General features: G+C 35.3%; 1 protein-coding gene across 2 annotated transcripts in view; it reads right to left on the bottom strand.

Annotated features, from left to right (window-relative positions):
- PLK4 (polo like kinase 4) overlaps window positions 1-13392 on the bottom strand; it is a 229842-nt gene that overhangs the window by 21054 nt on the left and 195396 nt on the right. For both annotated transcript variants that reach the window (XM_078774357.1, XM_068112343.2), the window contains exon 15: window positions 83-200. In XM_078774357.1, the coding sequence (XP_078630483.1) occupies window positions 83-200 (118 nt within the window). The remainder of the gene's footprint in view (window positions 1-82; window positions 201-13392) is intronic.

The following is a 13392-nucleotide window of genomic DNA, read 5'->3' as shown; positions in this document are numbered from 1 at the left end:
AAAGGCACTTGACAGGTCTTTGGGAAAGGAAATTTAATGTGCTCTGAGAAATTGCCATAAGCACAACAATGCAATAACCTACAGAAGGTGAGATGCTGGGTGGATGAGAGACCCTGACACCAGAAAATGCATAATCCTGGGTAGCTGGTGTGGCGGATGAAGGCAAGGTGGTCTGTGCAGCAAGCGTTGCAGTGGGTCGCCTTAAATCGAACCAAAAAAAAGAAAGACGATGAAAAGTGCATTCAGAACTGGAAACAAACAGATTAATTGGCATACACGTGCAAACAAAAGTATATAATAGCACTCAAACTTACAAGAAACAAGTAGAGCTACATTCAAAGTACATTTACATTCAAAACATTCAAAACAAGTAGAGCCCCCATGCCAAATAAATAAATAACATACAACACGCGACATTACATTACCGGGGCGCCCTACGTGCCCGGCGATGCCACCGTGCAACACATGGAGATGGAATTGGGAAGGAGCGGTGTACAATAATTGATTGATTGCATAATTAAAATAAATAAATAATAATCATAAAATAATTAATTTCTTAATCAACTGGCTAATAGCATACCCAAACCACCACAATTTCATCTGAATCGTAACTTTTTGAAAATTAAATAATTTATCAAATAATTAAATCATTCATTGATTTATTGGTTAATCAATAAATCAAGAATACCCTTTACAGCCAAATCACTTGGTCACTGTCGTGTCCAAATTCCCGCTTCCTAGCTCAAAAGATGGCTGAGATAATACCCGGATAAGAAAACAAACAAACGGAAAAAACAAGAAAAAGGAGTGAAAACTGAGTACTCCTTTTCAGCGCCGTCAGCGCTTTTCAGATTGAAGCCTCTCCTCAGTGAAAGACACATGAAAGCCCACTTGGAGTTTGCAAAAAAGCACCTAAAGGACTCTCAGACTGTGAGAAACAAGATTCTGTGGTCTGATGAAACCAAGATTGAACTGTTTGGCTTCCATCTGGCCACTCTGCCATAAAGCCCAGATCGGTGGAGTGTTGCAGTGATGGCTGTCCTTCTGGAAGTTTCGCCCATCTCCACACAGGATCTCTGGAGCTCAGCCAGAGTGACCATCGGGTTCTTGGTCACCTCTCTTACTAAGGCCCTTCTCCCCCGATTGCTCAGTTTGGCCGAGCGGCCAGCTCTAGGAAGAGTCCTGGTTGTTCCAAACTTCTTCCATTTAAGAATTATGGAGGCCACTGTGCTCTTGGGAACCTTCAATGCAGCAGAATTTTTTTTTTGTCGGCTTCCCCAGATCGGTGCCTCGCCACAATCCTGTCTCTGAGCTCTGCAGGCAGTTCCTTCGACTTCATGGCTTGGTTTTTGCTCTGATATGCATTGTCAGCAGTGAGACCTTATATAGACAGGTGTGTGCCTTTCCAAATCAAGTTCAATCAATTGTATTTACCACAGGTGGACTCCAATCAAGGTGTAGAAACATCTCAAAGATGATCAAGAGAAATGGGAGGCACCTGAGCTAAATTTCAAGTGTCATAGCAAAGGGTATGAATACTTATGTCAATGTGATATTTCAGTTTTTTCTTTTTAATAAATTTGCAAAACTTTCTAAAATCCTGTTTTCTCTTTGTCATTATGGGGTATTGAGTGCAGATTGATGAGGGAAAAATGAATTTAAACGATTTCAGCATGAGGCTGCAACATAACAAAATGTGAAAAAAGTGAAGGGGTATATATATATATATATATACATATAGATATGTATATACAGTGAACCCTCGTTTATCGCGGGGGTTACGTTCCAGAACCCCCCGCGATAAACGAAAATCCGCGAAGTAGCGACCATTTTTTTTTTTTTTTTTAATATATATTTTAAAGCATTATGAACTCCCCACACTCTTATTAACCTTTCCCATACTCTTATAAACACTTCCTATACTCTTAAACACTTTTTACACTCTTAAACATACGTAATTTTAACAACATATAAAATTCTAATGGGTACTCACCATTGAAGATACTGTAGCTACCCATGGGTTCCCCAAGCAAGACCAGCATCAGAATCTCCTTGCTCCAGCCGGTGACGTCACCGGCGGGGATTCCCGGCGCGAGAGTGGCTGGTCACGTGACCGCTAAAGCGTGCCGCGCTTTGCGGGTATAATCAGCTACACCTGTTGATCACGTGAGTAGTGTAATAATGTTGCTTCTGGGACACCTCCGTTTAACATGGGAAATCCCTATCTAATGTCATTTACCCCCTTGTCTTTTTCAAAAATCATAAACACCTCTATTTCTCCCACCCTCATCTTTATGAACCTTTTGTCTGTAGTACCTATCCTTAATGTTGTTCATTAGACCACTCAAACACTACAAATATTTGTTTTCTCTTATAGACCTATCATCCTTCTTCTACATATCATCTGGCAGATTAATCTTTGACCCATTCACTTCCATATTAATTCTTTCCCTCCCTCATTGCCCCTAAAGACCTCTATTTCTCTCACCCTGTTCTTTACGAACCTTCTAACCTTTTGACATGCTATCCTTATTCATTAGACCACTTAAACACCTGTGATCCTTCTGACCTTATGGACCTTTTAACCTTTTACTCTTAATATCATCTGGTGAATATAACCCACTCAAACATCGACCCGACAAATATTTGTTTATGCGTGGGAAATAATTTAATTCTCTTGCCACTCTCTTCACCATCTAATATATTAACAAAAAATATGTTTGAGTTTGGTTCTTTATTAAGATATTTTAACTGAGCTAAGATAAAATGGTAAACCTCCCTCAATGTTCTTATTTGAGCGCCTCCAGTGCCACATACCATTTTTTGGTAAGCTCCGCCCACTTTTTGGTAAACCACGCCCATTTTTTACTAAGCCCCGCCCACTTTTTGTTACGCCACGCCCACTTTTTACTAAGCCCCGCCCACTTTTGCTAAGCTCCTCCCACTTTTGCTAAGTCCCACCCACTTTATAAACTCTTCAGCATTGTATCATTTCCAGGTAATACATTACATCATTTTCAGGGAATTTCCATCACATCATTTCCAGTTAAGACACGCCCAGGGAATTTCCACAGGAAGACACACCCAGTCCTTATAAAAGGCACCGACCACACAGGCTTTTTCAAACACGCTTTCTGCTTCACTTGAGAATGGACTACTATGCCGAAATGGAATGGGATAACTTTGCTATTCCATGGAGTCCTACTACCTGTGTAGAACTCAACCTTCAGATTGATGAACTGGACTCGAACCTCTTATCAATGGAGGTAAGTTTGTTTATTTATTTATTTATTTATTTAATTTTTTTTTTTTTTTTTTTTTTTTTTTTTTAAGATGAGACTCGTGTAAGAGTTAACAAAGTTTATTTTAATATTCATAGAGCTTGATTTATACAAATAAAAAATATTGTATTAAATTAATACATTGTTATTTTCTTTCACAGGAAATTGTATCTGAGATACGAAATGAAAATTCTGCTTTTAACACAACTTGGGATGAAGTTATTTTTTTGTTTGAAGACATTTTGAACAACCAAGACCCCCAGAACGAGTTCTACCTTGATGACCCAGCCAAAGAGTTATACCTTGGAGATCCACAAAATCCTGAAAAAGAGTTTTACCATGATGATACTTGTTGTGAGTTATCAAAACAAAACCCACTGAACAAGTTCTACCTTGATGAGCCAGAATACAAGTCATACATTGGAGACCCACAAATTTCTGAAAATTGGGAAAGGAGAGTTCTCCCTGATGGTCCGCAGTTATACTATGTGAGACACATCATAGAAACCCTAAAAAATTGGGCAAGGAGAGTTCTCCCTGATGGTCCGCAGTTATACTATGTGAGACACATCATAGAAACCCTAAAAAATTGGGCAAGGAGAGTTCTCCCTGATGGTCCGCAGTTATACTATGTGAGACACATCATAGAAACCCTAAAAAATTGGGCAAGGAGAGTTCTCCCTGATGGTCCGCAGTTATACTATGTGAGACACATCATAGAAACCCTAAAAAATTGTGAAATGGGAATTCTCCCTGATGGTCCGCAGTTATACTATGTGAGACACATCATAGAAACCCTAAAAAATTGGGAAAGGGAAGTTTTCCCTGATGGTCCGCAGTTATACTATGTGAGACTTATCACGGAAACCCCCAATATTTCTGAAAATTGTGGTTTTACCTTGGGGACTTGGAAAGATGGTTATATTTTTGGAGACTCGGAATGGGGGTTTTGTTTTGATGACTCGGAATGTGATACCTATCTTGGAGGCTCAACAGGAATGTGGTTATACCTTGGGAACTTGGAAAGTTGGTTTTATTTTGGAGACTCTACCTGTGGGGTTCCTCTTGGAGACTCTTTGGATTCTAAAGCAATGAACAATGTTCTTTATTTAATGACGCTTGATTTAAGCAATATCAAGAAAGTTCGAGGAAGAAAATGCTGGAAAATTCTTTCTTCCCATTTCTACTTCTTCAAACTTAAAAGCCTTGAAAGACAGAATTGGAGGAAGAGGAAAAAAAAAAAAAGAAATACGTATTTAAAAAAGAAGAAAAGAAAGATTATGTTAGGGTTTGGGTGGGATTTTGAATGTGAGGGTTAGGGATGGGGTTGGGTTAGGGTTGGGATTTTGAATGTGAGGGTTAGGGTTGGGGTTGGGTTCAGGATGGGGTTGGGTTAGGGATGGGGTTGGGTTAGGGATGGGTTGGGTTAGGGTTGGGATTTTGAATGTGAGGGTTAGGGTTGGGGTTGGGTTAGGGATGGGATTGGGTTAGGGTTGGGATTTTGAATGTGAGGGTTAGGGATGGGTTGGGTTAGGGATGGGGTTGGGTTAGGGATGGGGTTGGGTTAGGGTTGGGGTTGGGTTAGGGATGGGGTTGGGTTAGGGATGGGGTTGGGTTAGGGATGGGGTTGGGTTAGGGATGGGGTTGGGTTAGGGATGGGGTTGGGTTAGGGATGGGTTGGGTTAGGGATGGGTTTGGGTTAGGGATGGGGTTGGGTTAGGGCTTGGGTTGGGTTAGGGTTTGTATATTATTATGACTCACTCGCACATACACACACACACAAAAGTTAAGCCCCAACTAAAAAGTTGTGGGATTCTGTGTTTGGGGTTCACAGATTTAAAAACGTATCCCCATTATACACACACAAAAGTTAAGCCCCAACTAAAAAGTTGTGGGATTCTGTGTTTGGGGTTCACAGATTTAAAAACGTATCCCCATTATACACACACAAAAGTTAAGCCCCAACTAAAAAGTTGTGGGATTCTGTGTTTGGGGTTCACAGATTTAAAAACGTATCCCCATTATACACACACAAAAGTTAAGCCCCAACTAAAAAGTTGTGGGATTCTGTGTTTGGGGTTCACAGATATAAAAACGTATCCCCATTACATTTTATTTATTTATTTATTATTTTCAAGGGTATTAGCTGCTTACTTGTGTTTTTTGTAATTCTTGTGAGTAAAATGAACCCAAGATTTCTTCTCCATTTAAATCATATAATTTGTAGGTCCAAGGGACTGTATCCATTACATCAATGATTTTAAATAATTCACGAGTCCATTTTTGTGTATAACCTTTCTCAAAATGACTTTTCCATTTGTATATTCTTACAATATCACCAACTTTAAACTTGGGCTTTCTCAAATTAATCTCCTTTTCATATTCTAATTTTGTAAATGTTTCTGATGGTTTTGATTGTGTTGATGAATGAACTGTATTATTGTAATTATCTACAATATCCTGAATTAAATACACCCATTTTTGAGAACCGAGTTGTGTGAATTTTTTATATAATTTCTCTTTTAAAGTACGATTAAAACGCTCAATAACAACTGCCTTTCCTTCATTAAAGGTGCTGTATAATTTAATACCCTTCCCCTTAAGAAATTTCATGAATATTTTGTTATAGAACTCTGTTCCCTCATCAGTCCATAACTTCTTTGGTTTCCTTTTATCCCGATCAAATATTAGCTTAAAGGCTAACATTAAAGTATCACCCCTTTTATTTTTTAAAGGGACAACCCAGGCAAATCTACTCCTCAAATCAATAACGGTTAAAGCATACCTGTATCCCCTGTCATTATTCAATTCAATTAAATCAGCGGACCATATGTGGTCAGTGTATTTAGAATAAACCTTCCTTCTTTTAAACTTTGTGATTATAGGTTTGTGTAATTCTTCAGCCAAAAGCTCCTCAGTCTTGATGGCATCATTAGAGCCTAATAGTTTTTTGAGGAATAACCAAGACCAAGTTTCAATTTAGCATTTATCAAATTTCTCACAATAAACCTATCAACTTTCTCTCTCAACGTTGGATTTTGTATCAAAGACAAATTATACAACATTTCGCTGTCGGCTTTATGTTTTTCAGTCAACGTAGTGGTTTTCCCATAAGCAATATCATGCTTCATACACACTTCGTCAACCCTATTTGTAGGTTTAGACCAAGGTTTAGGATTGTCAGCCTCATCTAATCTTTTATCCAAGTTTGTTCCTGGACCACAGAAAGAATACCCTGGAAGGTGTAATTCCCCTGGAATTCCAGTTGTTGTAAATTTACTTCCTGACAGAAACTTTTGTATGTCTCCTCCTCTTTTAGGAGAGATGAATTGGCACTTTTTAGAGCCACATACTTGACATATTCCTTTTTGATAAACTCTATTATTTTTAGCTTTAACATAAGAGATATTTTTAGATTTAGTTTTCTTTTTACATTTGAGACAATAACTCATATTTATTTATCAGAAAAATTCCGACAGAGTATCAAAACCTTTTTGGTTTTCAACATATACATTTCAATCTTTATTTTTAAAACATAAAGAATCCTAAGGAATGCCTTCACTCTCTCCTCCATTTATTTACAAATAAAAACTAACTAAAGTCAATGACACCAACATCATCAATCACATAATCTTTTCCTTCTTATTCTTCTTCTTCTTCACCACTTTCTCGTTTAAATCTCCTCCCTGAAATTGAAGACATTGACGTTCTTATTTTTGAAACCATTATCTTCATAAGAGTTGTTAATTCTTTAATTTCCTCTTCGGTGCGTTGAGATTGATTTATTTGCTTTAATACACTCAATCTTTTATGAATCTCAGTGATTTCCATCTTTTTATATTTTTCCTCCCTCTCTCTTTGCTCCCTCTCCTCCTCCTCCATTTTCTCCCTCTCCTCCTTCTCCTTTTTCTCCCTTTTCTCCCTTTCCTCCTTCTCCCTTTTCTCCCTTTCCTCCTTCTCCTTTTTCTCCCTCTCCTCCTTCTCCTCCTTTTTCTCCCTCTCCTCCTTCTCCTCCCTCTCCCTTTCCTCCTTCTCCTTTTTCTCTCTTTCCTCCTTCTCTTCTTCAACTCCTTCCTCATCCCTTGCTACCCTTGAGTTTGAACCCCAAAGAATATTATACATATACTCATCTGGATTTTGAGATATTCTTGTATCTATAATTATTTTTCTCATAATAGGATACCAATAAGATTTGTTGACGATTTCTAAAAGAGTTTTATATTTCATAACTTTGAGAAGTTCATTTTTATTTAATATTTTAAACAAGTCTCTATTTGTGGGTTTAACAATATCAGTATAAGGCCAGTTTTTTATGACAAAATTCCCATGTATATGCTCCAAATCATAAGGTATGTAATACCGAGCACCCTTTTCTTGTAGGTATCCTTGAATACAAAAATTATAATTCTCTTGTAGTCTTCTTCCTGCCATTTATGTATCAGAAATATATGTGAGATTAATATTATGACAGGTAATACCACCCCATCTTCCCACTACCAAATCGGTTTGTATTCCTCGGCTTTCTATCCTTATCTCATTACCTTCCTTCTTTGTCATGCGAACCATCGCTATACTATCATATATTTTTATTTTCTTAAAATCACGTATTTGTTGTTTACTAATTGTACTTCCACATAAATCCTTATCTTCACCAAGTGGATAATATTCTTCTTTACGAGACTGATTTAAATCATGTAGGTCTTCTATGTTTATTGAAAAAGACCAATTATACCCTAAATCAGGCATATCATACCCCCATTTATTAATTCGCATATTAACTAAATGTCCTTCTTTATAAAATTTTATTGTAAGCAGGTAGTTAAATTCAATGAGGAAAGGTGTATGGTCAGTATAACCAGGTGTTGTGGTTGTAAATTTTACTTGTTTCACAAAACGTGCTGTTTTCTTTAAAGATATATATTGTGATAAATCACTGAATCTAATCAAGTCATTCGCATCTGTAGGGTTTGGATAATTGATTAATTTATAAGTATTCTTCATATTAATATTTTTACTTACACTATATTTTTGTCGTTCAGCCTGTGCCTTTGTATAATAATTTGATAAATCAATATCCTGAGAGGATTTTCCAAAGATAGAACCATCTTTTCCAACATAGGTCATTTATATTAGATAAAAAATGATATCATAAAAATTTTCATTATTGTTGAGTTGAAATAATACATATAAACATAATTGGCCACAACATTTAGAATTAATTTCTTGAACTTGGAATGTTTGATAAACACCATTCTGTAAGAATTGTATTACTTCAACAGGTGGTGGCATACCATAACTATCAAAATAATATTTATCCTGACTATTATGAATACAAACCCAATGAGAACCATTCTGTGTGTCTAAATTCATAATAATATTCTTTGTATTCTTATTTATATGTGTTAATTCATCTCTCATACAAATAACCACATTATCAATTTTTAGTGTTTTACAATACTTAGCTAGTTCTATATTTGACGTTGTATTCTTTCCAAATTGTTTAAACCATTTATCCATTTATTTATGAGAAAGATACAATCCATTACCCCGTTTAGTTAGTTTAACACCCGCTTGAGCGATAGAGGAAAGCATATCTCCAACCAACAATCTAGCTTTATCAGGTAGACTTTCAAGTTTTTGAGCAAAATCTACAATTACACCACTTCCACTAATTTGTTTCTCCAACTCCTTGTTATGTCTTTCCAATTCTTTTTGAGCTTTTAGTTGTGCCTTCCTTTCGTTAGCAGTTTTTACCGCTGCTGAAATACCACCAGTCAATGCTCCCGCCGCACTTAAACCAGCAAATAAAGGAATTAGAAACGGGAGAAATCCTCCTCTTGACTCGTCTATTGAATATTTCTTTAACATAGGTTTCGTCATTTTAATTTTAAGTGATCCAACATCATTTAGTGTTTTTACTTGTGTGTGTGTGAGTAAAACATCAATTCTTACAGCTCCTTTTCTTTGAATTGTATTAACATTAATAATACAAGGCTTTTGATTTTGAATACAAGATGTTAATTTATTAAGATTGATTTGATTAACATATACCCCAACCATTTATTTATGAGAAAAAACCTATGTGATATTAATCATAACACCATTATCTGTATTAATCTGTAATTCTGTTTCCTCCAAAAGCAAACAATATGCATTAACCTCTTCACTCTCCCCTCTTTCAATGTATAGAGAAGTATCCACTCGATTAGACTTTATAGTTTCCTTTTGAGAACTCAGGTCAATTGCGTAGATTGTATAAAGTTTTTGAAACGCAACCATATCCAAAATAGGATCATTATTACCATTACTTTCACACACCTTTTGGTAGGACTTGTAGGCTTCCGCATAATCATTTTTTTCCCAATCAATTTCCAATCTATCTCGCGGATAAAATGTGCCATCAAGAGAAACCCGAAGTTGTTTCACCTTTGCATTATCACTCAGGGCATTATTCTTATTAGTACCGTCCTCTCCATCTGGTTTTTTAAAAATGAGCCAGAGGTATCGTGGCTTTCCTTGAAGAACACCTAAATTCCAAGTGTAGGTAGTGTGTTCCAGTTTAACGTGTTGACATCTTCTTTTAAGGTATGATACATTTAGCGGTTTCTTTGAGTTAAGTCTTCTATTTAACATCTCTTCCGTTTTAAGATTAGGAGTATATTCACTGATATACCAACACAAATCATTAATAACAAATTTATTATTTTCTCCAAAAGCATTTTCATCCCCAAAAAGCAATCTATTTACATTATCATTCCTTTGTAGTTGAAATCTAATTTTAAGCCCATACAAAACTTTATCATAATCACAAAATCCAAATATACCTTTCAGAGGTACTGCTACGGTAAAACTATTCTCAGCTTTTGCGTCATCATTATACATTGACTTCCTTTGACTATAACCAGGGTCTGCGTTTGTACCCGTTGACATATCAGGAATAAAACCCTCAACAGCTCCCTTACCCATTCTATCACTAAACGAATATAGTGTAAATTTCATCATTTCAGATGTAGCAGAGACATAATCAACCGCTTCAACCTCTTGTGTTCCAATATACAGGCGGACACTGTCAAACATTTTCCAGAAGAAATCATTTACGAGTGTAGCATTAGTATTATTCGCAGCCTTAGTGAATTTAAATTTACACAGCAAGAAACTATCAGCTATATTCAAGTAAGTTTGTTGATTATTTATTTCAAAACTTTTTGTTCCGTTTGAATTCCAGTCTGTTCCTGTTATAGCATTTACCTTAAAATAGTCTTCCTTTTTAGTGGAGTTTGAAATGATAATCGTATCATCCAAATCATAGATACTATCAATCGCTTCCATACTTGTATTTATATAGCATTAAAATTGTTGAAACCCTGACCCAAGTATTTTAATGATTTTTTGTCGTTCTTGTGAAGATAGTTGAGTTTTACCTTTTTTTATTTCTTTGATTGCTTGTAATTTATGAGACTCCTTTTGAGCATCTTTTATACTCTTTATAGCACCCGCAACGGAGCCCACGGCAGAAGCAGTTGAACCAATTAGGTCTTTATGTTTAAGGATGGTTGAACCAATACCCATTAGAGTATCAATTATCCCATCTCCTTTATTTCGAAATTGATGACCTACACCTCGTTGTCTCTTAGGTTTATAGTATCCTCTACCCACATACCTTGTATAGTCTGGTGAAAGGAACATGCCCTCCCCTGTAATTATTTTATATTTTCCCAACTCGTGTTTTCTCACAATAACCATTATTTATTTATTGAAAAACTTCACGTAGGTGAATTCTGATGGATATAATTTCATCATTAAAGGATATCATACGATTATCTTGGTCGGTTATCCTAAAATTTACTCTGTATATGGTTTTTCCTGACACAGGTAAATAGACAAGATTTTTTGGTTCCATATTAAATTTATAACCAATCGGGGTTGAGTATGCACTGAATGAAAATATTGTATTTGTTCTTATTCCATCGTTATAAGCACCATCAATCAAATCACAATGAATTAATACTGAATTTATACCGGAGGATATTTGGATAACATTATCACTGTAAAACGTCCCGTTATTTTCAATCTTTTTTGAAGAGAAACCCAATAGCTCTCTAAACGAATTTTCAATCGTGAAATCAACTTTATAATTATTTTTAAGTTTAATAGTTGATTTTGAAGTGTGTTTTTGAATATCTATTACAATATTTTTTGGTTCATCACCTTTTTCTTTCATAAGGCGAGAGACTTCTGAAGATATTTGAGAAATCTCGTAAGCTCCAGGTGAAACGGTTATAGTTTTATATCCACTTCCTGGATTATAACTAAACTTGTTGTTTTTCTCTGTGATATTAAAAAGGGTATTGTAAGTTTCCATTGACAACAAAGATGCCTCATATGAGGTAAGGGGGTCAAGTTGTAGTGGGTAAGGGAATGAAGCTGTGTAATCGCTCGTTGTGAAATTAAAACTAAGAATTGTGCTTCTCATCTTATTTAATATCTAATAAAATATCTTTGTATTGACATTTATTAATTATTTTCATGTTCATCAACTGATCTAAAATGGCTGAGGATTCATTAAAACAATTGTTGTTTCCAGCCTTCTTACTACCTAACAACAATAATAGCCTATTAACTAATTGTGATGGGTCATTTGGAAGAAAACTAACACCCGAACCAAGCTTACTTAAAGCATCAATAATATGTTTCTCCTTCTCATTCTTCTTACTTTTACCAGCAACAGAAACTCCATAATCAAGTGCATTTAGCAACTCAATATATACCCTATCTTCCTCTCTTTCCATATCAAGTGGTTCCTCAAAATATTTTGAACCGCTGAATCCGGGGTTTGTTAGAAGAAACATTAATCTTGGAGTTAATTTAACATTTGGTTGAGTAGAACTCAAGAACATCAATTCATCATTAAATATCAATACCTTTTCTTCCACAAGATGAAACACTGCTGGTTCTTCTGTTGGAATGAGACCTGCTCTGGTTTTTGAACCCGCCGAATATTCATTGTTTTGAAGAGCTTCCACAACATAATTAGGGGGTTGATTTACCTCCTCAAGTTTCCGAAATAATCCCTCGTCATCATATTCTAATTCACCAAGTTCTTGTTTTGTTATCTGACTAAAATCTTTGAGCATTTGAAGTTTTTTCGGAGTAAATTCTACCGTGGGTACTGTAGGTGAGTGTTGAGTTTTCAAAAGTGGTTTAAAGAATTTCTCTTGTTTTCTTTCAAAGGCTTCTTCACCAGTTAGTTTCTGTCTCCGTTTCTTCTTTATCTCTTCCTGTTGTTTAACAACTTTTGAAACTAATTGTTGATGTTCCTTAAACTTTCTTTCTCTTTCTTCAGTATTCATTTTCTGTATTTATTTATTGAAAAATATCATTTAGTATCTCATCTTGTTTCACAACAATATATTTATATTTTCCAATCGTGTGTTTCATATAATTTTCAAATTCTTTTTTACTACATAACGTAGAGCAATTATCTCTCCAAAAATTATTTACATCTATTGAATTTAACTTAAATAAAATAAAAGTATTGGCATTGTTTCTTATTGAGCGTCGAGGGAGTTGAAAATATGATTGACTAAGATATATACAATTACAAGAAGAATGTCTCCCTCTTGTATAGTAGCTATCCATTACTGTTTGGTTTCTCTCATTAACACAATCATCAAAGATGACGAGGTTCTTTTTTGATTTATCTAAATCTTGAGGTGAAGGTATATCATCCGTATTATCACTGAGAATACAAGTTATGGGTTTCGATTTTGATTTCTGTGTATCACAAAATAATTGTATTATATCTTCAATATTATAATCATTCAGTTTGTTTTGAAGTTTAAATAAACCGATAATGTCTTCCTTTTTAAGACCTGCATTAAAACCCTGTGAGAGTAGTTGATACTCGGGTTGAAAACTTGACTTTGTAAAAATTATTAAATTATCATAATCTAAAAAATTAGGACCAAGGAGCATCTTTAAAAGTAAACAGGTTTTCCCACATCCGCTTGAACCAACTATTAGACATCTCAATGAATTTGGAATGTTTTTATGGTTATTAAATTTTATCTTATTTTCCCAAACGGGTAAAACATCATTCATTTATATATTT

The sequence above is a fragment of the Myxine glutinosa genome, chromosome 1 (genome assembly GCF_964187855.1).
Source record: "Myxine glutinosa chromosome 1, kmMyxGlut1.1, whole genome shotgun sequence".
In the NCBI taxonomy this organism is placed as follows: Eukaryota; Metazoa; Chordata; class Myxini; order Myxiniformes; family Myxinidae; genus Myxine; species Myxine glutinosa.
The sequence above is the reverse complement of the archived record's forward strand: the minus strand, read 5'-3'. Positions and strand labels throughout refer to the sequence as shown.